The following is a 27860-nucleotide window of genomic DNA, read 5'->3' as shown; positions in this document are numbered from 1 at the left end:
TGCAATGTGTGAATTATTGAAACTGTCCTACCAATTTAATTTGAAACTGTCTCATTGCTATTTGTTTATCAATAAAATTATGGGAAAAAAAGAACATAATACATAATGATAATTGTTAAGTATGAAAATTAAGTGGGAAATGGTTTTGAGGTATAAAAGGAAAGAATTAAATTTTAAGGGTTTTTTTTGTTTTTACCTATAGTAATAGAAGAGGAATTGGAGAATATGGGCAGAGATAGAGGTAAATAGGAGGTTAGGATCTTATTTACATGTGTGCTTTCATGTTGAGTGTGACATGTTGAGTGTGAGGTGCTTGATCAGTGGTTTGAAGCCTTGGAATGTGTCATAAGCAGATTAGAGGTCAGACGTTATTGTAGATCCTGAGTAAAGCCAGCTGCTCCAGTTGGTGCGCCACTGTGGAAGAGAAGAGAAGAGACAGCACCTGGGCAGAGTTCCAAGTAGCACTGTACCTACAGGAAGAATGGAAGGAGAGTTCATAGTGACAGCTTAGAAAGCACAAACTGTGTCTGCAGTCTGGAGCGTGTGATATCACGAAAGCTGGGAAAAACAGCAGTCTGGGACAGGGAGGATGCCCCACACTTCCTAGGATGGATTGGGTGTGACAAAGTCAGTGTTGAGTTTCATTAAGAGCTGGTTTGGTGAAGGGTGGAGGCAGAAGACAGATACTGATGTTGTGGGAAGCAGTTATGTTATAAAAATGAGTGTAGCAAAGTGTTTCAGGATATTTACTAGTGAGCAAGAAGGTAAGACAAGTGGAAGCTGAAGCATGTTATGGTATAAGGGAGAGTTTTGTTTTCTTTTAATATGAGACAGACTGAAACTTATTTAATGCTATTAGGAGAAACCAGGAGTGATTTTACACAAAAATTATACTGAGTTTTATTTATGTACATATTTTTTCTGAAAAACTTTGTTTTGAAGTTCTTTGTGTGTTAGAAAAAAATTCTTAAACATAACTGAATTTAACATTTCAGTGGCATACTTGCTTGGAGATATGGTAATTTCTTGTCCTTAGTTTGTAATTTACATTTTAATGTATTTTCAGTAATTTATTTTTATTATTTTTTTTCCATTTATGTATTTGGTACAGGGTCTTTCTATGCAGCTCAGACTTGTAGTGATCCTGCTCTTTTCAACCTACCCAGAACTGGGATTACAAGCGTGCGCCTCCATGCCCGGACTTGGTCGCTGGCTCAGCGCACCTCGGGGGCTAGTCCAGCACAGCATAGGGGACCAGCGGTTGAACCCTGGTCCCTGCGTTTGCCAAAGCAAGCAGTTAGTTAGTCTGCTGAGTTATCTCACCGGCCCTTATGTTCAGTAATGTAGATGTATAAAGAATTAAGATCACCCATTACTTATATTCTTTATTCTCTTGGAAACAAATATGAAATTACCTAGATTAATCCACTTTGAATTTTATTTGTGGCTACAGTCACCCATTAAATTGCCATGACAATGCAGTCTTCAAAACTGATTTCCAGTTTTTGCTTAGAAGGCTTTTAAAAGTCTGTTAGAAATGTGTTCATTTCTTTTTTTTTCTTCCTTGAGACAAGGTCTCACTGTGTAGTTCAGGCTGGCCTTGAACTTCAGTAATCCTCTGCCTCAGCAAATGTTGGAATCACAGGTGTGCAACACCACACCTGCCTTAGAACTATGGTCACTTTTCAACATAGTCTTGAATCAGTTTAGGCCCCAGAGCTGTTGTGTTTGTAAGTTTTATATTATTAAATCCATTGTGTACATTTATGTCTAATCAAGAAAAAGACTGAGAGAATTGAGAGAACTGTTTGGGAATTTCATGGTGAATGTTTTGTGAGCACAGAGCAAGGAATCATACTGTGATATCTTCTCCTATGCCAGTTCCTCCTTTCCCAGTGTGTGTGTGTGTGTGTGTGTGTGTGTGTGTGTGTGTGTGTGAAAGAGCACATTTTATTGGGAAGCAGAGAACAAGCAGCATAGTGACCACAGACAAAGACCATCCAGTAGGCACCCTATATACTGGAAGAGACATGTCATGTTACTAATAAAAATCAGCTGTCTCCCTCAGGGCATCTTCCCAAATCTCATCCTTCTCAGGGGTTGAGCAGAATCCCAGCCACTTGCCTAAAGACAGCTGTGGTTCACTAGAGATACAGCCCTTCAGGAGTACCTTCCTGTTTCTTATAAAGAACATTTTCTTTAGATTTCTTGAAGTCTTCATTTGTTACTTTCTTTCTACATTATCTCAGTGCCATCAGAACAGTTTCTGTACAGATTGCCTTGATATCAGCAGCAGAGAGATCATCCTTTGTCATGATCAGGTTGTCAAGGATTACACCATCAGCCAGCATTATCCTGCTGGTGTGAATCTAAAAGATGCGCTTCTTTGTCTTTTCATCAGGCAGGGAGAACTCGATCTTCCTATCAATGTGCCCTGGTCTGATCAGTGCTGGGTCCAAAGTTTCTATTTGGTTTATGGCCATGATAACTTTCACATCTTGTGAGTCAAATGCATCCAAATGGTTCAAAAGTTCCAACATTGTTTGCTGAATTTCTCTCTAACCTCCAGAGTTTGAATCATATCTTTTGGTCCCAGTGGCATCAATTTCATCAATAAACACATCGTATGGTGCATATTCTTTAGCAACTCAAAATAATTCCATACAAGTTTGGGCCCATCACCTAGGTACTTCTGAATAAGTTCAAAGCCAGCCACTCCCAAGAAAGTGGCCCAAGTTTGGTTTGCTACTGTTTTGGCTAACAAGGTTTTACTTGACAATGTAGACCATAGAGAATGACCCCTTTAGGGGGATTTATACCCATGTCTTCATAGTATTAAGGATGGGTGAGAGGAAGCTCCACAGATTCCTTAATTTCCTGAATTTGGTTGTCCAACCCACTAGTGTCAGCATAGGTTTCTTGAAGAGCCTTTTCCACCTTCATCACTGTGACCAGAGGATCTGTGCCATCCATTAGTACCCTAATCATGGTATGCACCTTGTGGTTGAATAGGGCTGAGCAGCCTGGTTCCAGCAGATCCTTGTCCACAAATGAAAGGATGCGGACATAGTGTTTTGAGCCCACAGATGTAGACTCGATGGCATGATTATCATCCATGATCTCTTCAAAGGTTCCTACTGACATTGGGGTCCACCTCAGATCATCTACCTTTGACCTTTCCTCATGTTGCTTTTCTTCTAATGGTTTCATTTGTTCCTGATTTCTAATAAATTCTTCCTCCATGAGAAGATATTCTTTAATTCTAACTTGAGTTGTTTTAAATGGCATTGAGTGTGGAGTGTCATGAGTGGCAGTTTGCTGGCAGCATCTGGTCCTTTTGATTTCTTCTTCTTTTTCTCCACTCTAGTTGGTACAGGAGATTCATATTTCTTTTTCTTTTCCTTGTCATCCTTCTTACCACTTCCAGGACCATGGCCACCACTCTAACTTTGACCCATCTTGTCTCAGCTGCACTACCCAGTACTTCTTAATATATGCGTAATTGGTTAAGGTGAGCGCAGTCAGGATGTCTGTTGTCATAGGAATTTTTCTTAGATGTTCAAATGAAAAATAAGTGATGTTAATAAGTGGACAGGTCTATAGACTAAAATCACATGAGTGGAACTTTCACATGAGAGGGAAAGGCTTGACTACTAAGTAAAGTAAGTCAATATGATAGCCAATTTGAAATAAGGTTATTTTCGATAAATGAGCTTCCATTGTGTCATTTTCTGGTATCACCTGCTTGTAAACAGAACACCTACCACAGTGCTTTTTCAGAATGATAGTCTTCCCCCTTTCTAATGCATTTATTAAACAATGCCCTGGTGAAGGGAAAGTTCTTAAGACTGGCCTCAGGGGTGACTGAGCAGTTAACACAAAATTGGTATCTAACATTTTTCTTTAGCCAGTAGACTCAATCTCAAGCTCACTGATTGTAGGCTACTTATGGGTCCAAGCTTCCAGAACCCAGTCTAGAAGTAGGAAAGTAGACAGTATTAAATGGTTGGGAAAACCTGATTTGGTTCTGTGGATTTGGAAGATTGCTTAGTGGTTATGTCAAAATGTCCTTGACTTTGAGAAATAGCAGTATTTAGAGTTAAGAAGTTTAATATCTGCAGCTGCTTTTCATTAGTTCTGAAGAATAATGAAAGCAGTACACAGTAATGGAGCAAAGTGAAGTAAAATGTTTACAGTTGGGGAATCTGAGTGAAGAGGATGTAAAATTATAAATTAACTTCTAAATATTAACAAAATGTGGAATACTATTGTGAATGAAATCAGTAAAAATAAGAAATGGCCAGCCCAATCTTAAGGATTTAAGACTTGTTATATTCTAAGAATATTGTGATACAGATGCATAAAGAAAACTGTCTAATATGTTTCAGACAAAATTTTTAATGGATTAAACTTAGTATTAAGCCAATGGAAATTACTGGTTTCATTTTGTTAGCTTATTTTATTAACCTATTATTATTGTCCAATTATACCATCTAAATTAGCCACCCATCCCAAAGAGCATTTACAGCATTACCATATGTTATATTTCTTTATAGAACTTACCTGAAATTAGGTCATTTACACACTTTTCATTGCCTAGCGTAACTTTATTAGAATATAACCCCTAACAGAGTAGGACATTATCTGTTGAGCCCACAGCAGTTCCTGACACATTACAGGTACTCTATAAATACTTCTTAAATGAATGAAAGAACCAGTCAGTATTACTGTATTATAAAATCTTCAAAAGTGCTTTTATCAGGCCTGTCATTGCATACAATCATGTTGAGTGCGATGTAAGCAGTTTTTCTGTAATTCAAGCTGATATTTATGTATTAATTATATAACCTACAAAAAACTAAGATTTCAGTTGAAATTCCTTTTTTCTTTTCATGTTTTGAATTGTGTTAGTCAAAGTGAAAGGGAAGAATTTGAAAATGAGTTCAAACAACAATATGAGCGAGAAAAAGTGTTACTAACTGAAGAAAATAAAAAGTTGACAAGTGAACTTGATAAGGTGAGTGATTTAGTGTCACTTGTACTTGTACTCTCATTGAGCACTCACTAGATCGTTAACACTGGCAGGATTGTGCGTATGATCTTATATGTTTTATACATTTTTAGTTTAAAAGTCTTCCATATAAGCTATGAGAGCTTGTATGATATAAGAAATGTTTTATTACACACATCTGTAACGGTAGTTTTCTGGAGAGAAACTTTCTTAACCATCTTTGTCCTATTTATTTTCAAACTTCTTTATTCTTTATTTTACTTTTAACCTGTTTTCTTTCTCCCTTATTTTATGTTGGTCACTGACATTGCTGCTAAGTTGATGAATGACTAAGTTCAGACTGAACATAGACTGGTCTTTGGTGAGAACAGAGACACATAGGCCAAACCTGAAAATATTAAAACAACTTTCAAATTTACAGTAGAAAACTGTTAATACCTAGAAATGATACCAAAGGAGGTAGGTGATAATCCAAAGAAAGCAGATCTGCCTAGGTTTGACGATCAGAACCATGTATTAAACTTAGATATTTTGAGACCAAGGAGGTGGCTTAGTAGAATAAGTGCTTCCCTGGCAAGTGCAAGGCCCTGTGTTCAATCCCTAGTTCCACCAAAAAAAAAAAAAAAAAACTTAGATATTTTTGTCAACAAATTTCATATGTTTAAATGAATTTTATTCCATGTAGTATCTCAGATTTCTCAAAATGTTATCATTCTATATTTATTTTACTAGTTCCCACAAGTTATTAAAAAATTCTAATATTAATCTGAAGTTTTAATAGTTCTGTTTATATTTATATCAAGATGAGTCATTATATTTTGTAATGATTTTTAGATTTTGCTTCAGTGAAAGTAATATTATATTCAGTTTTTAGTTATCCAATAACAAATTGAAAGACCATGAAAATAATCTGAAGATAGGCTTTCCATTCTTTCTCAGTTTCCTATTATTTTCACATAGCTGTCTTTTTTTAGCATATTTTCCATAAGCATTTAGCATTCAAAAATGTGGCCAAGAATGATGGTGTACATTTACAGTCCCAACACTTAGGAGTCTGAGGCAAAAAATCACATTTGAAACTACTCTGGGCTTCATAGTTTGTGCATGGTCAGAGGGGACTGCATAATGAAACCATGTTGAAAATTTAACAATAATAATAATAATTAAGCATTTACAGCTTTTAAAAATAACCTTTATTTTCTAAACATTTATTTATTTATTTATTTTGGCGGAACCGGAGATTGAACTCAGGCCCTTGCGCTTGCCAGGGAAGCACTTATTCTAGAGAGCTATCTCCGCAGCCCTCCTAACATTTAAAAATGATTTTGCTTGTTTTGTTGAAAATTACTTGAAAGACAATATTGTTCATTTTGAAAAGCCTTAGAAAGCTAATGTTGTAAACAAAGAGACTGAATAGGGAAGAGCATAGTTTTTTTAAAGGCATTACTAGTATATGAACTTTATTTTATAATTCTTAGTTATTTCTTCTAAAATAAGATTAACGGTGTCTGAATTTTATTCAAATGGATCATATAATTGTTATTTGATATACTTAACTAATAAAATGGCATGATTTAGTGTCGTTTCTATCTATAAGATAGAATTTAAAGATTTTCTTCAGAGTTACCTTAAGGAGGAAAATTATATTTATATACAGTTGTATAAAATTGAACAAATATGTATTTACATGCAATTACATATATCATTAAACTGTGAAATTACTAAGCAGTTACATAGTAAAAGATTTCTATAGTTTAAGAAAAATTTTATTGAAAATAATTGAAGTGAATGTACATCAACCTAACATTTGGTTTAATTTTTTTTTGGTTTAATTTTATTATTGGTTATAAAGTTCATCTGAATATACCAAAAATATAATTTAGAGAGCATTTTTAAAAAGTGTTTCGATTAAAATTGTATTGTAATTTAATAGATAGCAATTCTCCCCAAATTTACCTGTGAATTTAGGGACATGTCCCTTTCAGAATCTTTTTTTTTTTCATAATTGATCAACTTACCTTTAAGTTTATGTGGGAATACGGAAGACCTAGAACAGCAAAAATTTTTTGAGAAATACCTGTAAGTTGAGAGATTTGTACTATAATTTAATAATTACTAAAAATATACTGTATAATAATTATGAAAAATAATCTTAAGTGTAGTAGTATCGGCATAATAGAACAGAACAGAATCCAAAAGTGAGTCCTCACTTTCATGGGAGGCTTATTAAGCACTTAATTCAGTAGGAAATGGGGAGTGTGTTCACGTGGTACTGGAGCATCTGAGTAGATGAGTCTACAAAAATGTAAACTGATATTCTTACTGTATACAAAAATTAGCTTAGGACTGGGGAGATAGCTCACAGCATAAGCACCTGCCTGGTAAATGCAAGGTCCTGAATTCAATCTCCAGTACCAAAAAACAAAAAAACCCTGCAAAAATTAACTCAAACAGATCAAAAACTGAAGCATGAGATATACATAGGAGAAAACCTTTGTGATTTGGAATTAAAGTATGCCATTAAAATTGCAGTGTAAGATCTAGAGTGTATAAAAGATTAATACTTCAATATTTCACTTGTTGCCAGAAAAAATATTCTCAATTCTCAGTCTTTTGTAAAAGGGAGGATTTTTGCATACATTTTTACTCTTTAAATAAAGACACTTATACTATCACAGTAATAATTATGTATTTCTTTGTGTTTTCTTGTAATTTTACATGAAACAGTTATTTTCTATTTTTACTCAGAAAAAAAATTTGTGTATAAAATATAAAAATAGTAAAATGAGAAAAAATAAAATTATTATACAATAAAAAAATAAAAATAAAATTGCAGTGTATAAGAAGAAATAATGATATATCGACTTTCATTAGAATTTGAAAACAGTATTGTGCGACCCTGTGGCAGAAGATCACATGTTCAGGACCACCCTGGCCAACTTATTGACTGTCTCAAAATTAACAATTAAAATTTAAAAAGGATTGGATATGTAGTTCAGTATAAAGGTAGTTTTGTGAAAAACAAACCAAAAACCTTTAAAATAACATGTAGGGTGGAACAACTAAATAAAACATAGGCAAAATTTCTCCAAATGTAGCAGTTGTACAACTGTTTATATTTGTGAGAAAATATTGAAATGTACCCTAATATTGGGTGAATTTTGTGTTAGGTAAATTATGCCTCAATAATAATAGCTGATAAATTACATTTTCAGAACCAAAAGGCACACCCCAAGATATAGTATTTAAAACCCTAGCTTATAATAGGCACATCAGGGTGTGTATTGGTAATCATAGCTGCTGTAGATCTGTTTCCTTCAGAAAGACACATGTTGGAGGTAGGATTAAATGGATAATTATAAACGAACTGTATATTCATAAAGCAGTTTGTCCCTTTGCCAGAGGAGAAGAAATGAAATTTTGCCTATCTGTTTCTATACAGAAATACAGGTTAAAAACACCAAAAAAAAAAGAAAAAAATGAATTATTAGGAAAATTCCTGATAAAGTAGAAAGGGATTTCTTTTTTCTTTTTTCTTTTTTGGTGGAACTGGGGATTGAACTTAGACGCTTGCACTTGCCAGGGAAGCGCTTATTCCACTGAGCCATCTCCCCGGCCCCCCAAGAAGGAGATTTCTTAAACTATGACCAAATCTGGCCCCAGACTGGTTTTGTATGATCCACAAACTAAAAATTTTATTGGCATTTTGGATTCATTATTTTAAAGAATATGTGGCCTTATTGATGAAAATATTTACTGTCTAGTTCCTTTTTTTTTTTTTTTCCATATTTTAGGGAAGGGTCTGCAGGGTGTTCAGGGTCTCACTATGTAGATCGGACTCATAGTGATTCTCCTGCTTACAGCCTCCCTAATGCTGGGATTATAGGCACATGCCACCACGCCCAGTCTGGTCATCATCTCAGCACACCCTGGGGGCGGAGCTGACACAGCAGACTGGGGGATCAAACCCCCAGGTCCTGCACCTGCTTGCAGGGCTTTAATCTACTGAGCTATTTGGCCAGCCCTTACTGTCTGGTTCTTAGCTGGAAAACTTTGCAAATTTTTTTCTATAGACCATATTTTAGGACTGTACTAGTTTTGATTCTCCAGAAAACACTGTGTGTGTGTGTGTGTGTGTGTGTGTGTGTGTGTGTGTGTGTGTGGTGATTGATTGATTGATTGATTTATAAGAAATTGTCTCATGTGATTTTGAAGGCTGCAAGTCCCAAGCTAACTACAGAAAAGCTAGTGGTATAATTCTACTACAAAAGTTGACAGACTCAGGACCCTAGAAGAGCTACTGTTTTTGCTTTAAGTGTGAGGGCAGAAAAAGCTAATGTCAGCTTGAAAGCAGTTCAGCAAAAGTTCTCTCAACTATAGTGCAGTTACCCTTTTTTATTCTGTTGTTTAAATGATGCCCACTCATACTGGGGAGGACATTCTTCTTGATTTACTGAGTCAAATGCTGATTTCATCCACAGACATTGTCACGTACTATTCACAATAACGTTTGACCTAATATCTGAGGTCCCTGTGGCTCAGTCAAGATGACATGCGGCCTCATCCCTAAAAAATGTCCATGAATAGCTCTTCACGAAAACCTCACCTCTTTCAGAGTTGAATAATCATAAAATAGGTAATACTTCTAAAAACATATCAATAAGGATAAAAGGGACAAGTAATACCTGAGGGCAAATGGAGAGCATTTACTAGGAAAATATAGTCCTGAAGTAAATTAAAAATGATATACAAGAACTATGGGACATGCAATAAAACATACCAGGCAAACTAGCAAATACAGATAAATCATTGAAAACAGGGATTGGGTTGGGGAGATTGTAACAGGAAAGTAATTTGAAAAATGAAAGAGAAAACTAGGTAGTAAGTAAAGACACAGTGATAGGATTCCCAGTATGGAATTTTCATAAGTAGACTATGAAATAACTGTTACGTGTTCAATATAACTTACTAAGTACCTGTTATGTGTTCAAGAAAATAGAAGAGATGAATTTAAGCAGCCAATTGAACTCTATACAATAGAATCAAATGGAATTTCTATAAATAAATATCTAGTAAAAATCTTAACGAGAGAATGAGAAGTGCCAAAGAAAGGAGTGGATGTGTTGAGATGAGATGAGAGAGACAAATTCTGACTAAATTATGGACAGTTGTCCACAAAAGGATACAAAATACAGAAAAGAGGGTATGCAATGTAGAGGAGATGATGAAAGAACTGGATGTGAATATTTGATTTTACAGAAGAAAAGGACAAACTGAAGCACAAGCAATGTTTGAAAAGTTAGTGCCCTATAGTTTTCCAAATTCATTAAGAAATATTTTGACACAAATTCAAGAAAAGACACGAACCTTAAAGGAGAAAAATAGAAATCAGTCATCACTTAGACAGTCTGAGGAAGAATTGCCAAAAATCAACCAGCATAAAATCCTAAAAGCAACCAGATAAGAAAGACACATTATATTCAGAGTAAAAATTAGATTAAATGGTGTATTCTCTAATGAGGGGGAGGGTTGAAAAAGAATTCAGAAGAAAAAAGAATGGCATCTCTAAAATATTGAATAAAAAAATTCCATGTGGAATGTTAAGTAAAGCAAAAAAGTAATTCAATAATGAAGGCAAAAATCAGAATTTGGAAAGCTGTAGAAGACAACTTACTCTTACTAATAAATTAGAAGAAAAATAAATGTATGATAGAGAAACCTAAAAACAATAAACTTAAAATACATACCAGACCATTAATTGCATTTATATGTTGATATCATGATTTAGCTTAATAAAATTAAGCTTTTCAGCATGTTGAATAACTGGAAATTTGAACACTTAATACCTATGTGATGGTCTTGTGATATGTAAGTAATATATTTAAAAATAGAGAGCCTCACGTTTTAGTGATATACTGTACACAGAAATGTGTATGGATAAAACCATGATTTCTGATTTTTTTTTTAGAATAATACAAGAGGATCAGAATACAAATAGAATGAGGTCAGCAATTTGTTGAAGTTGAGTCGTGGGTAGTGGAATTGACTAAAACTATCGATTTTTATATGTTTTTGAAATGCTCAATGAATGGATTTTAAAAAGTTAATGACATGAAGATATTTGTGAAAAAGTAGGGTGGGTGGTGGTGCTGCCAACAGAATTGGACAGTTCTTCAGGCAAATGGAGAATGTTCACAGTTACAACTTTTACAGTATAAGGTGTGTGGAAAAGCAAAAGAAGCTGGAGAATGCAAAGGACTTCTGATTACCAAAGTTAATGGCCAGAAACATATATAATAATAAAAGGAAAGCATTGGAGTCGAAGATTGTGTGTTATGTATCTGAACACTGCTAAGTCCTGATCCTAAATGTTATGCCTTTCAGCTTACCACTTTGTATGAAAACTTAAGTATGCGCAACCAGCAGTTAGAAGAAGAGGTAAAAGATCTAGCTGACAAGAAGGAATCTGTTGCACATTGGGAAGCCCAAATCACAGAAATAATTCAGTGGTGAGTGTGTCTTCGTGGATAGTTATAGATTTAAGGCCAAGTTGGTGTGAATTTTAAGAGCTGCTAATATATTCTTTATCTTGTTTGTTATGGAAAATAAGTTAAAAATATACATGTTCTACCATGTTTTCTATAATATTTCTGTTTCCTAATTCCAACAAATGATCTATTCCAGTTTTTACTCAACTTTGTTGAAATCTCTTCTTTCTTACTATCTTGCTTGCTTTCTTGCTTGCTTTTCTTCTGCCTTGGGAAACCCAAGGCCTCTACTGAGCAGTGAACCATACCCCTAGCCTCCCACCCATCCATCCATCCATCCATCCATACATCCATCCATCTATCCATTTATTATTTGACTTTTAGACAGAGTATCTGTACATCACCAGTTCTGTCGGCTGAACTTGAATTTGTGCTCTTCCTGCCTCAGCCTCTCTGACTGCAGGGATTACACACTCGCCCACCACTCCCAGCTTATTATTTTTTTTCTAAGAGTAGAAACTGTCTTTCTGTCCTACTCAGAGTTGGTCCTTAGAGAACTGAAAAAATTTATCCATTGTCTAACAATGTTCCTGTCTAAGATCAAACTACTATATTTACAATTAAGTAACAGAAATTGTGAGAAAAATTGAGATACAGAAGATGCTATGCTTGTTCAGTAGAATATGAATTCGTATATGGAATTTTTAAAAGGTGAAAGATTTACACAATCTGAAGAGAAACCAGAGTTTTCATATATGGAATTTTTAAAAACAAGTGATTTTAATTTACTTTTATCATTTATTCCCTAACCTCCAGACTTAATTTTATTTAGCCTAATAACCTTCCTATTAATTTCTTCTCATTAAATTATCATGATTCTTGTACAAGTTTGTATATTTTATAATACATGGAAAAAAGTAAAATACAAAGAACTTATTTCATGTTGGAAATAGGTAGCTTAATTTTTTTATTTATTTGGCATTTTTGCTCATTTTGGGATACAGGTATTTACTTCATATCAAAAACTAGTTTCTCGCCGGGGAGATGGCTCAGTAGAATAAGTGCTTCCCTGGGAAGCGCAAGGGTCTGAGTTCAATCCCCGGTTCCGCAAAAAAAAAAAAAAAAGAAAGAAAAAAGCCTTTTAGGGCTGGAGAGATGGCTCAGTGGTCTAAAGCACCTACTTGGAACAAGCTTGGCAAAGCACAGGGACCACGGTTCGATCTCCCAGCACCACATGCCAGCCAGCTGTGCCCCCTGGTGGGCTGAGCTGGCCACACACACACACACACACACACACACACACACACACACGCACTAAATAAATAAATGTTTAAAAAAAAAACTAGTTTCTTCATATAGCTGTATATCAGTTCTTTGTAGGGAATTTTAGTTTCTTGTGCTCATATTTTTGTTTCAAGCATATTTTTAAGTAATTTTACTCAAATCATTCCAATATTTTGATGTTGATTTGACTCTAGAACTCTTTAGATGACTGTTTATCAATGTATTTATTCAGAGTGTATAAAGGAAATCCCCAAGTTGTGGAAATTTGGTTGTGTTCCCAACAGTGTAATTATTACTTCATTAATGTTTAATTTGTATCTATTTCATTAAGTCTATGTTTCTGAAGCAGAATCATTTTCATCTTTAGTCAGGCTCATAATATCAGAAATTAGCAGATATCATGGAACTTCATTATTATGTAATCAAATTTATAGTTAAGGTGAAACTAAAACTGACTTTATAATCTATTAAACTCTAAGCGGTTGTGTTCAAACCTGGGATCCTACACAACTCTTTTCCAGTGACTGGCAAAATCAGTTCAGCTGTAATTGAAAGAAATTCTGGTAAAGAAAGGAAGCTTTAAATGTGGATTCTCTAGAAAAGCTTATTAGGAAGAATAAAGATGAAAGTTTTTATATGATTTCCCGAAACACACACTTCACACCTTTCATCAGTATACAAATGAAGAAAATTAAATAAGGAATATTTCAAATAATGTGAGTGAATTTAAATAAAGGGAAATAAACATTTCATTATTGAACATTCTGGTTTTTCTGTACAGCTTTTTTTTCTTTTTTTTTTCCCCCCTGGTACCAGGGATTTAACTCAGGGCCTTGTCTTGTGCTTGCCAGGCAAGTGCTTATTCTACTGAGCTATCTCCCTGGCCCTCTATACAGCTCTTTTCTCTACCTTTTATTATGCAGCTTTCACCATTTCCCAACTTTCATGTCTCATTAAAAAGAGCTCAAGAACTATAGTAGCCTTATTTATCAAGAATCTAATTCTAACGTGGAATTTGTCTCATTTAAAACATTTGACAACTCTTTTATCTAAAATCTCTAACTGCAGTGGAACACCCATCTGTGGAAAAACAAAACGTAAAAGGGGGATATGTTGGGAGCGACGAAACTAGGAAATTGATCAAATATATGTAGGTGGGACTTGGCCCAGTAAGCAAACAAGCTACCTCACTCCTGAGATGAACATCCTGTCTGGTTAAGGTTAGCTATCAGCTGCTTGGCAGTCTAGTGTCATGCGTTACTAACTTCACAGAATTGTAAATAAAAGACAGTTTTGTTGTGAAAAAAAAAAAAGAGAAGGAAAAAATATATGTGTATACACAAGACAGTTAGGATAGATGTACAGCTACTTTCTCTTAGTTCACTCAGAATAAAAGTTTGTACTAATACTGTTTAGACAAGATACATGTCTGCATCTTGTCCTCTGAATAACTACTACAAAGACAATATGCAATGTATTAATTACTATAAACATTCTACTAACCAGGTTTAAAATTGTTTCATTGCTATTTTATCTTTTTTTCATTAAAATGAATAAAAATTTCTTAAAAAGATAAAAAATTAAGATTTCTTGAAAGCAAATGCTAATAGTCAATTATTTCTCCAAATTTATATAACTGTATCTGTTAATCTGAGCAACAGATTTGATGATAAAAATAGAAAATATAACAACCATTGTTAATTAGCTATTCCTATTTCAAAAATCTGTAACATATCCATTGTTATATGTTACCCTGTTTCTGTCTTTTGTTTCTATTTGTTTTTACCCTTCAGCATAAAATTTTAAAAAATCTTAATGTTATCAGCTAGATAGTATTAAAGACAGTAGGATATGTAATATGACAACCATTGTTAATTTTTTATCATCTTGTTTTGAAATCCTGTATCATTTTTATTATTTTTTTATTCTCTTTAAAAGAAAAAAGGAAAGAAAAGACAGGATAGCCTTCAAATTATAAAGAGAAACTTGATTTCATTAAATTTTAATCTTTTCTCTTTATTATGTCCATTGTTTTAGGAAACCAAAGAACTTTACTATAACACAGTTAATTTTTGCAAAATATCCTATTGTAAACATTCTAAATTTAGAATACTTCAGATTTAAGGAGGATGTGAGTATATGAGAACCATAGTGTTCTTGAGAAAGCCTCACTTGTGCACATGTGTAGTAAATGTTAAACTTTAAAGCATTCTGATTGTGTCGCTCAAGCGTACAGATTTACCAAATTATCAGATAGGAGTAAGTACTAACTTTTCTAAACATCAACACCTTTATTTTGTATATAACTGAACAGTTCAGCAAGCCTTTTCCCACTTGTTGACAGGTAGTAGTAATAAAGTAGAACTTTTAAAAGAAGTTACTTAAGAACATCTTAATATTTCTATCACTTACTTTTTCTGACTGTTTTTATATTTCTCACTGAAAAATTTCTGTTCATTTTGTTTCTCTATTTTGTCCTTGTCTTTATGTGTGCATTCCAGGGTCAGTGATGAAAAGGATGCACGAGGGTATCTTCAGGCCTTAGCTTCTAAAATGACTGAAGAATTGGAAGCATTGAGAAATTCCAGTTTGGGTACACGAGCAACAGTAAGCTCTGCCATTTTGTGGGGAAACTTATTAAGAAAAAGAAGACTCAAAAAACAGTATAATAAATCTGATTATTTATATCAGTTGTTATAGACTGTTATAAAAGTGTGTATAAGAAATCAGTTCAGGGGCTGGGAAGATGGCTCAGTAGAATAAGGGCTTCCCTGGCAAGCGGTGGGGACTGAGTTCAATCCCCAGTTCTGCAAAAAAAAAAAAAAAAGAAGAAGAAGAAGAAGAAGAAGAAGAAGAAGAGGAAGAGGAAGAAGAAATCAATCAGTTCAGATCCTTTCCAATTTAGGAATACATGACATATGCTTATTTCATCATGTTCTGCAATTGCTGGAGAGAACTGTTTAAAAAGATCCATTCATTGAAATGTGAATATTTGCAGTTGTTTCTGAGCTTAGTGAAAATAAATTTCTGCAAATAATGTTTTTGTTCTATTATTAGAAGATAGTACTCGTAAGTAGCTTGCAAATGCACTTAGAATATTAAATTTAAATGTTAAAAATAAAATATAGGGCAACTAAAAACACACCTACTATTTTGTAGGATATGCCATGGAAAATGCGTCGTTTTGCAAAACTGGACATGTCAGCTAGACTAGAGTTGCAGTCGGCTCTGGATGCAGAAATAAGAGCCAAACAGGCCATCCAAGAAGAGCTGAATAAAGTTAAAGCATCTAACATCATAACAGAATGGTGAGAATAAATAATTTAGTCATACAATGATTTATAAATTTGCTAAAAATTATTTAAAGAGGAGCTACAGGTTTGATTTCCTCTTTCTTGCTTTTGCTTTTTTTTTTTTTTTAAGAAAGTGCATAGGAATGACCAGGAAAAGTTTTGAAGATTTGAAAAGTAATAAATACTTTCAAGCCTTTTAGCGGGAATGATGAAATTTATTTTCCTCTGGAATGTCCATAAAAAGGAATTAATAATGGTAGATAATATTCCATTGTTTACTTTATCCTTATTTATAAAATTTAGTTGGCTATTTAATAGTTGGCTAATAAATTTTATTGTATTAAATCTAAAATTCTGTCATATTTAAGAATATCATATTTGTATAAAATGTGATACACAACCAGAACAAAACACAATCACATGAAGATCATGCCTCTACCATATGTCTTTTACAAATTAAGATTCCATTGATGGTAGATTTCAGAATGGAAAAATTATCTTTTAATTATAGTTATTTTTCAAAAAAAGCAAACTTTCGATCTGTCAGGCATTAACTGATGGAAAAAAGTTATGTTTTCAGTTCTTGTCACAGAAAATAGAATATATCATACTCTGAATGCAGTTAAATAACAGCATGAAAACTGTTTACATTGAAGATAAACATATTTCAAAAACATATCAAAATGGGTGATATACAAAAGATTAAAAGTAGAGTTTACATTACAAATTAAACTATAAATATTAAGGTTTGTTGGGTGCTCAGAACCAGAAGTTACAAAATATATAGGGGTTGTAAATTGAGTTTTTGATGGCCTGATGCATTAAATGTAGTTATTAATGTTTTGAGTCAAATTAAAGGTCAGATATAAAACTATAAACCCTGCCAAAGTATAAACTTTTTGTTATAAATTATATAAGTTAAGTCTGCTTGTGTGGCATTGAAAAGAAAAAAGAACGTTTTTAAAACAAGCGTATAGATACTGAATGTCACTGTGTCGTAACTTGGAATAGTGTAATCTCTTCTTTCTATACAAAGGACATTGGCATTTATACCTTTGTTCATAAAGCAAAGGATATAAGTGAAAGTAAAATTGTAAATCTGAGGATTATCTATTAGTGAATTTGAACAGAGCTAAATGAGCCTTTATAACTTTCTAATTTAATGATTTAGCTGACAATCAACAGATATTTGTATAAAGTGCCAGCAGATACTTTAAGCTTTGAGGACCACAGAGCCTTCTCCATAAGTGCTCAACTCAGTTGTTACAATACAACATCTCTGGTGTATACTGAAATGAAAAAAGCTTAGCTGTGCTGTAGTAAAACTTATTTTTTCATAATACTCTTCATAATAGTAAGCTGTATTTGTCCTGCCTGCAGTTTGTAGTACCTTGATTTAGCATGACAATATTTAAGCCTAATAAGCTCAGCTATATAGAAAATATTTCACTAACCAGCAATAAAAATTGCTTTTTCTCTCCCCTTTTTTTCCCCTTATTAAAGTAAACTAAAAGATTCTGAGAAGAAGAATTTGGAACTACTAGCAGAAATTGAACAACTACTAAAGGACACTGAAGAACTTAGATCTGAAAAGGGTATGGGAATGTGTATTTGCATCGATCAGGACTTAACTGTTTTGTTTTAAATATATTTTAGTATATAAGAGGCAGCCTATTTTGTACATGAGAGAATTGTTTATATATGCAATTCTGACACTCATTTGTGAGTATATGTGTATGTGATGCATATATATATATATATTTACTAGATTGATCTCTTGAGTTGTTTTGTTTAAAATATGTTACTTTAGGGGCCGGGGAGATGGCTCAGTGGAATAAGCGCTTCCCTGGCAAGCACAAAGGTCTGAGTTCAATCCCCGGTTCCGCAAAAAAAGAAAAAATGTATATATATATATGTTACTTTAAGAACTTATAGAAACAGAAATTGCTATGCTATAAATTTATTCTTTCATTGTCAAGAACTATTTCTTGAGTACAGTTTTTATAATTGGAAAAAATTAGTTTATAATGTACTTTATACTAATACTGGCAGATAGTTTTTATGTGAGGTAATCATCCAGCAGTGTCAGTGCATCCTAACATTTAGAACTTGTTAAGAATTCTTGAACAAGTATTTATTAGCACTTTCTGTACTTAGAATGTACAAAATCTTGGCGCAGGTGGCTTCACTTTCAGATCAGTTAAAAAAATGTATGAAACATCTACAGATTAATCTAAATTCAGTGTTAATAATGTAGTTCAATAATGAAGAATTATTTGTTCACTTCAGTCTCTTTTTCCAGGTTGGTGTTTACATTGCTTGCCTTTTGGAATTTCCCATGGTTCATTACCATTTCCTTAAAAACTTACCTTTTGCATTTTTTTCTTTAACATGGAGGCTAACTCAGTATTTGATAGCTTTATTACACAAATATCTTAAACTTTCTTTCCATAACATGTATATTTTTCTCTTTTTTTGGAAAAATTTTACATGTGGCTATTCAAAATTTATTTTCCTGACAAAAGCCATCACTGAAAAAGTGAACTAAAATTAATATTGGACTTTATATTAGGCTAGGGCTTTTCTTTATCATTTCTCAGCCCTTCGACACAGTAACATAAAGCTGGGTTTTGCACCTGTTTATAATATTGTAATCACATAAGGAAGTGACAGTAATCACATAAGGAAGGTAAAGCTATTTAAAATACATAATGTTCAATGAACTTTTGGTGGTTGAATTTCCTAGCAAGAAAAGTAAGGAGGGCTGGGGAGAAGGCTCAGTAGAATAAGCGCTTCCCTGGCAAGCACAAGAGCCTGAGTTCAATCCCTTGTTCCGCCAAAAAAAAAAAAAAGAAAAGAAAAAAAAATAAGAAGTTTAAATAGAGGGAATAGGAACTCAGAAGCATAGAGCATCATCCTAAGGTGAGAACTAAGCTAGGTTTTAATATAAGAAGAATATAAGGGAAGTACAAATAATTAATGAGGGGGGAAAAAAAGACTACATAAAACATGGTATCTTGTTGGCAATTAACAGGAAAAAGACCAATGTGAAGTGAGACTTACACATCAGATGATGTTGTCTGCATCATTTTAAATTAGACTTAAACTTAAAAACCAAAAGACTTCAGTTTATTGTATTGCTTTATGATGGCTTATTAGAGTTTTTTAATTTGTATTTTGAATATTGCAAAATAAAAGTTCACTATGTTATAATGTACTGTGCTACTTTAATAACATATTTCAAAATGATATTTCAAAATGAAAGCAAGGATTTTTTTGTGCTTTGTTTACTACTATATCCTCAATAGCTAGAAGATACATAGTAGTCAGTTGTTTATTGAGTGTATGAATTTCTGAACATATTGGTAACTGTGTTATATTATTAGAAAGCAATACTGAAAAGCGCACAAATCATTACTTCCCCCAGGGCCTGGAGGTCAAAATTGTGTGATTGGTTGTTTTTTGCTTTATCTTCCATGTTATCATCTATCTATCTATCGAGATCTGTGTGTGTGTGTGTGTGTGTGTGTGTGTGTGTGTGTGTATTTTTTAATTTTTTTTTTTTAATTTTAGGACAAGGTCTGTACTGTGTCTCACTGTGTAGGAGGACTTGTAGTGATCCTCCTGTTTACAGCCACCCAAGTACTGGGATTACAGGCAATGAGTCATCATGCCTGGACTCCCACAGGTGCAGCGTGCTCCAGGGGTGGGGCCAGCATGACATGGGGAGTGGGGATCTAACCCTGGTCCCTGCACTTGCCAAAGCAGGCGCGTTAGTATGCTGAGCTATTTTGCCGGCCCTCAGATTATTTTTAGAGGATTCATTTACGGGGAATAGGGAGATAGCTTGGCAGTCTAAGCACCTGCCTGGCAAGTGGAAGGACCTGGGTTTAATCCCCAGTAGGAGGCTAACAACAGGAGGATCACTACGAGTCTAAGCTGTGTAGTGAGACCTTGTACCAAATACATAAATGGAAAAAAAAAATCTGAGAAAAACTGTGGTTTGCATTCTTTATTTTTTCATTAGAAGAATCAAAACTGCCAAAGATTTTTTTTTGTAACTAAGTGCCTTTATTTTATCACTGTATTATTTTCTTATGAAAGACTGTATTCATGTTTATCATGTGAAGTATTTGAAAACAGAAACATGTTTGATGATGTTAAGCTTAGAAAAATAAGATACAAATAACCCATTATTTTTTTTAAGTTTTCTGAAGCCTACAAAATGTTTCATGTGGTTTTTTTATATACAAGAGGGGAAGAAAATAATTTTAATAACAACTCAGTATACAAGTGTTTTGTGGAAATTTGTGTAAGTGATTAGTGGTAGTTTAGAAAACTAATAATACATTGGCTAATATATTGGCTTTTTAAATATATACAGTTGATAATATTGATCAGCATTAAAATACAGTAGTTTGTGAACACCTTGAATAGCTTGAGATAGGAAAGGCTGTCCATAAAACTTAATTTTAATTGTTGTAGTTTAAAAATAGTTGCTGCTGTCTTCTAGGTATAGAGCACCAAGACTCACAGCATTCTTTCTTGGCATTTTTGAATACGCCTACCGATGCTCTGGATCAATTTGAAGTAAGTATTAAACTTTTCAAATATCCTCTCTGGCCAATATAAAGTTGATTTTGCGGTATAAAATTCATTAGGAATAAACTTGTTCGTTGCATCTTATATAAAGAGAGCCTGGAATCTTATATAAGGAAAAATAAAGTAGGGAACGAAAATGCTCTGCATTCTTATGGAAAGTAGAGTCACATGTGCATTTAACAAGCATCTAAGAAAGGCCTAAACATGAAAATCATTATTAGACTTAAAACCAATTTCAGCTCCCTCAAGAACTAGTAAAGGCAGAAGAAATCGCGACTTTTGAAATAATTTTGACACTTTCCTTTTTTCTCTACAGCACTGAGCTAAAGTAAAAATAGGTGTGGAGCAGGGTTGCAGGGAGGGTATAGAAGGTCACTGTAGCATATTGCTGGTTCTTGTTTCAAATTATTCATTTTTAAAAAATATATAATAAGGCATGTTCTTGTTGGAAGTATAACATAGAGTCTGTTGGATGGATTCTGTGGTAATGAAATAATTGATTGTTGCCAGGGAGATAGCTCAGTAGAATAAGTGTTTGCCTGGCAAGCTTAGGGTCCTGGGTTCAATCCCGGTTACCACAAAAAAAAAAAAAAAAAAAAGAAAAGAAAAGAAAAGAAAGAAGAAATAATCGGTTGTATAACTCTTTGTCATTCCATACCTTATTAGTTGAGTTTTTTGCTCGAAGAAAAGTGACATTATATGGTATAATTTTGTCCCTGAAAATTTAAATCAGTGATTATACTTTTATCCAACAAATAAGAACTAAGCAAAGTGCAAGGAACTATCCTAAACAATAGAGATATAGTAGTAACCAAGACAGTTTCACTTCAAAGAGATTATAGTCCAGTGAGAAGAATTAGAAGCATAGATTCTGATACTTACTTTTAGTTATTATTTTCATAAATGCTTACATTGAATTTTATTATTAATGATTTGTCATGAGCGTCACTTTATTACTGTGTTTTGGGCCTAGTATACAAATTGTGTTTCATTTCTTTGGGAAAGAGAAAAGAACAGATGGCTCTTTGAAATGTAACTAATGATTCTCTGTAAAGTTTCTTGGAAACAGTGATTAGTGACTGCTTTTATCATTTATTTATTTATTTGAATTAATGTCATTTGCCTTTCAATTGTTTTATAAAATTTTGATTTATTTATTCTTATTGAATTGCTTCATCCATATTTTCTATTTTTTTATTGCTGTATTCGTTAAATAGGATTCCTTTTCTTCTTCCTCATCCTCACTGATTGATTTTTTCGATGACGTAAGTCTTTGATTTTCAAAACAATGCATCCTTCTGTAAAAGAGACCAGTGAAATTGATTTGAAGAATTTGCTTAGTAATGCAGTCAGTTTTAGAATATATCACACTTGGAAATTTATCTTAGGCCAAAATATTCTTCCTCGTTATCTTAATCGTAATGATTTATCATTTTAAGAAATAACAAAATTTTAAAATACACTTTGAGAAATGCCGTGGCCATCAGAGAATGTGTTTTCATGCTTTGCAAGAATTCCAAAGACTAGAATGTCTATTTAAATTATTGTCACCATGTATAAAAATAGTTGCTCATTTTTATGTTTCATGATTTCTGTTTTCCTTTTCCTTTTCAGCACGTTACTGTTTAATTTCTGTATTGGTTAAAAATAAACCTCTGGTGGTATAATAAATTTATCATAATATATTAAGAGTATCAGTCAATTTCCAGAGCTAACACAATTTCTTTTCTACTATGGAAAGTGATTTTAATTAGAGTATGTACTATTTACTCTATAAATTGACTGCATTATCATTTTTCTCTCCCTAATTCATTTTCTTTCCATATAGTTTTAATAATTGAAAGTTCTATTATTTATGTGTATCTTTACATAATTGCCTGTTATATACCTTTTATGTAATGTACATTCAGTGGCACAATAATCCTTGTTGTATAACATTTTGTTATTCTGTTGAACATTCAGACTTTCTAGAAATGAGGAAATAAAATGGATTCAAATATAAATATTTTACTTAGAATTGTTTTCAAACCTTAGGGGTAATCTTTAAATATTTTTTTCTTTTCTTTAAATGTTTTATTCTTTGTTTTGTTAAATAAAATATAGCATTCAAAAGAAAATTTAGCATACTTTTCACTAAGGGAACTTCTTGACCTGAATTTTTTCAAATCAGTGAAAAATGACTTTCATACATTTGAAATATTTATATTGAATGTACACATTTATATTATACATGTAAACTTTTGTCTTTTCTAAGACAATTATTCCAGTGCTAGAATGTAATACAGTAACTACATGTATAAATGATATTTCATATTATAATTTGCTTTTCAGATATTAAAATACACAATATTTTCTTTCCTTCCTTTTTTTTCCCTCCTTTGGTTTGGTTGCTTGGTTGGTTTTTATTTTTTTTGTTGTTGTTTTGATTTGTTTTGTTTTATTTTGGTTTGGTTTGGTATTGGGGGGACAGGGTCTATGTCATTCAGGCTGGTCCTGGACTCACTGTGTAGCCTCAAACTTGAGGCAATCCTCCTTTCTTACCCTCTGGAGTGCTAGGATTACAGGCATGCACCACACAACCTGCTTTAATATTTTTTCTCTTCAGATACCATTCACTTTAGAATGAGAAGGGGTTTTGAGTAATGTATTTAATTCTTTTCAATAGAAAACTATTTTCACTTTTTTTCTAATAAATTCTTGCCTTTGACATCTCCTTGCCCATTAAAAAATAAAATAAAATCTCTGACATTGAAACAAAAGTAGCATGTGTTTTGGCAAATAAGCTGTTCTTCACAGATGTCCCTTCAGGAATACACACCTCTGCCATGTCTGGCTTATTTCCCTCCATTGCATACATTGCCACTACCACCTTCAGATGTAATGAGTGCCCAAGTCACAGCTGTTTCCCTACTGTTACTTTTTCTCCAGGAATAGCCTTTTTTTTTAACCCACTCTTTGGCCGTACAAGCTGTGTTCTTAAAAGTTCTATTAAATTCTTTAATAATACAAAGAAATATATAAAGTCCAAAGGAATTGAGATCATAAAAGCTGTCCAAGATTTTCTTGATCTCGGTCATGAAAAGTATCATTTTGAAGATGCATTTTCCCATTGTATTGATGAAATATATACCCCAGTTCTGATTTACTTTCTAAGAACACAGTTTGGATGTAGCGAACCTTTGCATGCCATGATTTGTTCATCTGGCAGTAAGAATAATAATGGTACTTAACCTCATGAAGGGGTATAAGATATAGGGAAATTATGTAATATGTTTAATAATATTAGTACTATTTCCGTTCTCTTAATAGGCTAGTTTCTCTTCCATCCCCTAGTCTCTTTAGCTTCCTTTTTTGTCAGTTCACTTTTACCTAATGCTTTCTTAGCTCTTTGTCAGTCAGCTCACTACCACCAGTATGAATCATAGCATTTCCTTTTGAATTGTCAAATCTTATACAATTGGGAGTGATTTTATCTGCCTGAGTAAAAGCCCAGTAGTAAGGTGTCATTTATTTTTTTTCTATTTTTCTGACTTTAATTTATATTGTATGACAGAAACCTATTGCTTTTGTTTCGTGTGCATAATAATGACCAACTTCCCAGAGTTACCTACTCATTTACTTGACCTCAAAGTCCTATTAGAATGTTTAGAACAGCAGTTTTCAATCTTTAGCAAGTTTGCTTTCAGCATCTAAGATATTTAGTATAAAACATTTTGTAGCTCCCTGTCTCTTAGGCATTTGAGATTTCTGTTGCTGTTTTTACTTTTTTTTTTTTTTTTTGTAGTACATATACATGTTTAAGGAACAAGTCAAAATCTTGATTGTTCTTTGCCAAATGTGGTATCTGATAATGTGTGACTTACCTCTATAGTAAGTGGGTTCCAATATTTAACCCATAATACCATCTTTCTGGTCATTCTTTTCTGTTTTTCTCTCACTGCTGTGGAAAAATATAACATTAAAGACCTAAAATCTGAATTGCATGTAGACTTGTATGTATAGGAAAGAGAATAAGGTTTGTATTAAGCATAATTCTAGAAATCAAGATTTTGGGGGATTACATATCATCTGTCTTCTCTTGTGCCCCAAAAGCTCATTGTCCTCATACTACCCTCTGAGTTTCTAATTTTGCTGCCAGTAAATCTCTTCCAATATAATCTTCTGTTTTTATCCTTCTACCTTTATCCCTGTATACAGGACAACTAAAACTGTTAGTTCTTCTCTCTCGCACCCTTAATTTTTTCCTCAGCATATTTTTGCCTGCTAACTCAAAATTCAGATATATATTACAATTTTGGGCAGTATGGTAGGGTGTTCAGAGATGAAAGTTGCCTTCCTTTTAATTCATACAGTGTCATCAGCTTCTTTTATGTGTAAGAGTGGCCTTGACAGAAAGGAAGGAACATATGTAATACCTGTCGTTTTCTTCCCCCTGGTAAAATGAGAACAGTGACAGGCAAAGAGAATGCATTCTCAGCGCACACTTCTATACTTCAAGAGGGACAGCGCACACTTCTATACTTCAAGAGGGAGTAGGCATTTGGACTTTTTAATGTAGAATCATAGACTTTCTTTTCTCTCTTGTGGTATTGGGATTGAACTCATAGCCTTTGCACTGAGCTCTTTCCCCAGCCCTGTTTTAATGTTTTTGAGAAAGGGCCATACATGGTCACTAAATTGCCTAGGCTAGGCTGGAACTTGCAATTTTTCTCCCTGAGCCTTCCATAGTGGTGGATTGCAGGTGTACACCATGACACCCAGCTAGAGTTGTAGACTTTTAATAGAAAAAAGAACCTGAAAAGATATTGAGTCTAATGGGTTTGTACTATTATTATTTGTCATACCTTCCCATTAGTAAAAATAGTAGTAAGAATGACATTTTAGGTTAATACCTTTGAGGGCAGGGAAGGGGAGATAAAGGTCTATTGAAGGCATTTGTTTAAACAAATAAAGGGGGATTTGTGTTATTTAAAAACAAATCAAGATCACTTTGATGAGTGGTCTCTTGGCATTCCCACATTAAGAAAGCAGTAGAAGTGATACTGAGATTTTTTTTCTGCTTTGGAAGTTGTGTTTTCTACTCTCATCATCTTCAGTTCCTCATGCCTAATCCTAGATAGCCTTTGATTCATCCAAATTTTGTTCTTTGCATAACCCATAGGGTGAGAACAGATGGAGCTCAGTGGTGTGGGTTTTCTTATTTCTTTCACATCCTTTACCTTTATTACAATAATAAAAGATTCAAGAGTCATAGACTAGGCTACAACAGCTTCACACTTCTATTTATTTCATTTTCTTCTTAGCTGAACCAAAGTAACACTTGGATTGACTATATTAAATGTAATACTAATGATAGTCAAATAGCTGCCCTATTTGTTCTTTATGTTTGATAAATATATTGTCACATATATTTGCTAGAGAAGTTTTGAGTTCTTTCACATTACAAGTCTACATTCTGTCAGCTTGGTTTCAGTTCACAAAAAATGAAATGGCATGGTTGACTAGGAAATGGAAATGTACTCAGACTTGCATTTTAGATGTTTTCCAGCTGTGGTGTACTCAGTAAAGAATAAATTAAGGAACTAAAACAAAGATTGTAAAGGTCAGACATGGAAGAAAGATTTATCTGGATCTGCTTCATGTTGCTGTCCTTTCTCATTTTCAAGAATATAAGAAAACCAAACAGACTGAGCAGGCAAATTTCTCAGCTTGGTTTTATTCTCATATATAATCTTATTAAGATGTCCCAAAATATTTCATCTTGGTCATGGCTCTCACTTTCTTCATGTATTTCTTTGATTTTTACCATTGTTCTTTCCTAGTCTCTTTTATATTATCTTAAGATCAATCATGGGGTATGGGACTTGACAGTAGAGTTCTAGCTATATCTATGAAGGGTAATCATAAGAATCAGTAGACCACTGAAAACATTTATTAGAATGCTTTCTTTATTCCTATGACCAAAATCAGGACTAGCTCATTCTAAGAAACTATGGCATTCCTGAAATGACCTCCTTTGCTTTCTGTTTTTAAATTTTCTATCTAAAAACACAACAAAAAAATAGAATAGTATAGAATAGAACTTCCACCCACATGTTAAGTACAACACAACTTGAAGAGCTCATACTACAGGAAATCTAATCCTTCGCCAGTTTAGGCAAAACAGATTCCCTTATTTAAAATACTTGGAACCAAAAGTGTTTCCAATTTTGGCTTTTTTTGGATTTGGAAATACTTGTTCAATGCATAATCCTTTGATTCTCAAAAACTTTGAGCTGTCAGAATTTAGATTTTCACATTAAGGATATTCAACTTGTATATTAACTTGTGTGTTATATTGCATATACTTACATATTTTTACTGTACTTTTATATGATATAATACATTCAGGAGATATAGAGGGGAAACACTTATCTACATCAACCATCTCTTCCTTGTTTGGTGTTTTATTAAATAAGATCATGAGAATTTATTAACTGGACCTCAAAAGCTCTGAGCCAAATTATGTACCCTTAAGATTCACTACTTGTTGGTTTCTGCTTTCTTCTGCATTCAAAGTTCTGATGGCCGCTCATAGACCTAGATGTAAAACATATGTTTTAAGGTAGTACATGACTCAAATTAAAACAAGGTACTAGTTGACAGTATTTGTTTGCCTTGAATACAGTTTCATTATTTAAAGAAAAAAATAATGTATGGGTATGTTTGGAGGTGGTGGCAAATATTTTCCTCTAAGTGTATTTCTAACCCTCTTCTATTGAACACGTTGGTAAGAAACTACTGCTGTGTTCATGTGGTGATTTAGTGTTATTGGCTTTGCATCATGCCAGTTTAGAAAATGCGTTCTTTCCTATGCAAAGATAATTTTGAGAGATAATTGGACTGTTTTTAGTATAGTGATAATGTATTTACTCAGATAATCATGATCTTTTCATGCTTTTAGTACATTGCAGACTCTAGTCACAAGTAGGGATAATTAAAAACTAAAGGTTGCTCTATATTGAACTTTAGCACTTTTTATTTTATTTATTTATTTATTTATTTAGTTTTACAAAATCTCAAAACAAGATTTTAGGAGAGTGATAATGGTTAGTACATTGTGTATTGTTACTGCCAAAGTAGTTTCTCATATTACAAGATATAGGCAAGAAATAATAAACAACATAGGTACAAACCTCTGGG

The 27860-nt window shown here is 33.3% G+C and overlaps 1 protein-coding gene and 1 pseudogene across 1 annotated transcript in view; one reads left to right on the top strand and one right to left on the bottom strand.

The window, feature by feature from the left end:
* The window catches only part of Cdc42bpa (CDC42 binding protein kinase alpha), a 358545-nt gene that overhangs the window by 265438 nt on the left and 65247 nt on the right, over positions 1-27860 (top strand). The window contains exons 16-22 of the mRNA XM_023710189.1: positions 4912-5017; positions 11396-11520; positions 15285-15390; positions 15943-16091; positions 17580-17671; positions 20590-20666; positions 21896-21943. Coding sequence (XP_023565957.1) covers positions 4912-5017; positions 11396-11520; positions 15285-15390; positions 15943-16091; positions 17580-17671; positions 20590-20666; positions 21896-21943 — 703 coding nt within the window. The remainder of the gene's footprint in view (positions 1-4911; positions 5018-11395; positions 11521-15284; positions 15391-15942; positions 16092-17579; positions 17672-20589; positions 20667-21895; positions 21944-27860) is intronic.
* On the bottom strand, positions 2145-3458 carry LOC101574986 (annotated as a pseudogene).

Source organism: Octodon degus, unplaced genomic scaffold (genome assembly GCF_000260255.1).
Source record: "Octodon degus isolate 3935 unplaced genomic scaffold, OctDeg1.0 scaffold00017, whole genome shotgun sequence".
In the NCBI taxonomy this organism is placed as follows: domain Eukaryota; kingdom Metazoa; phylum Chordata; class Mammalia; order Rodentia; family Octodontidae; genus Octodon; species Octodon degus.
This window is presented reverse-complemented; position numbering and strand designations above follow the sequence as displayed.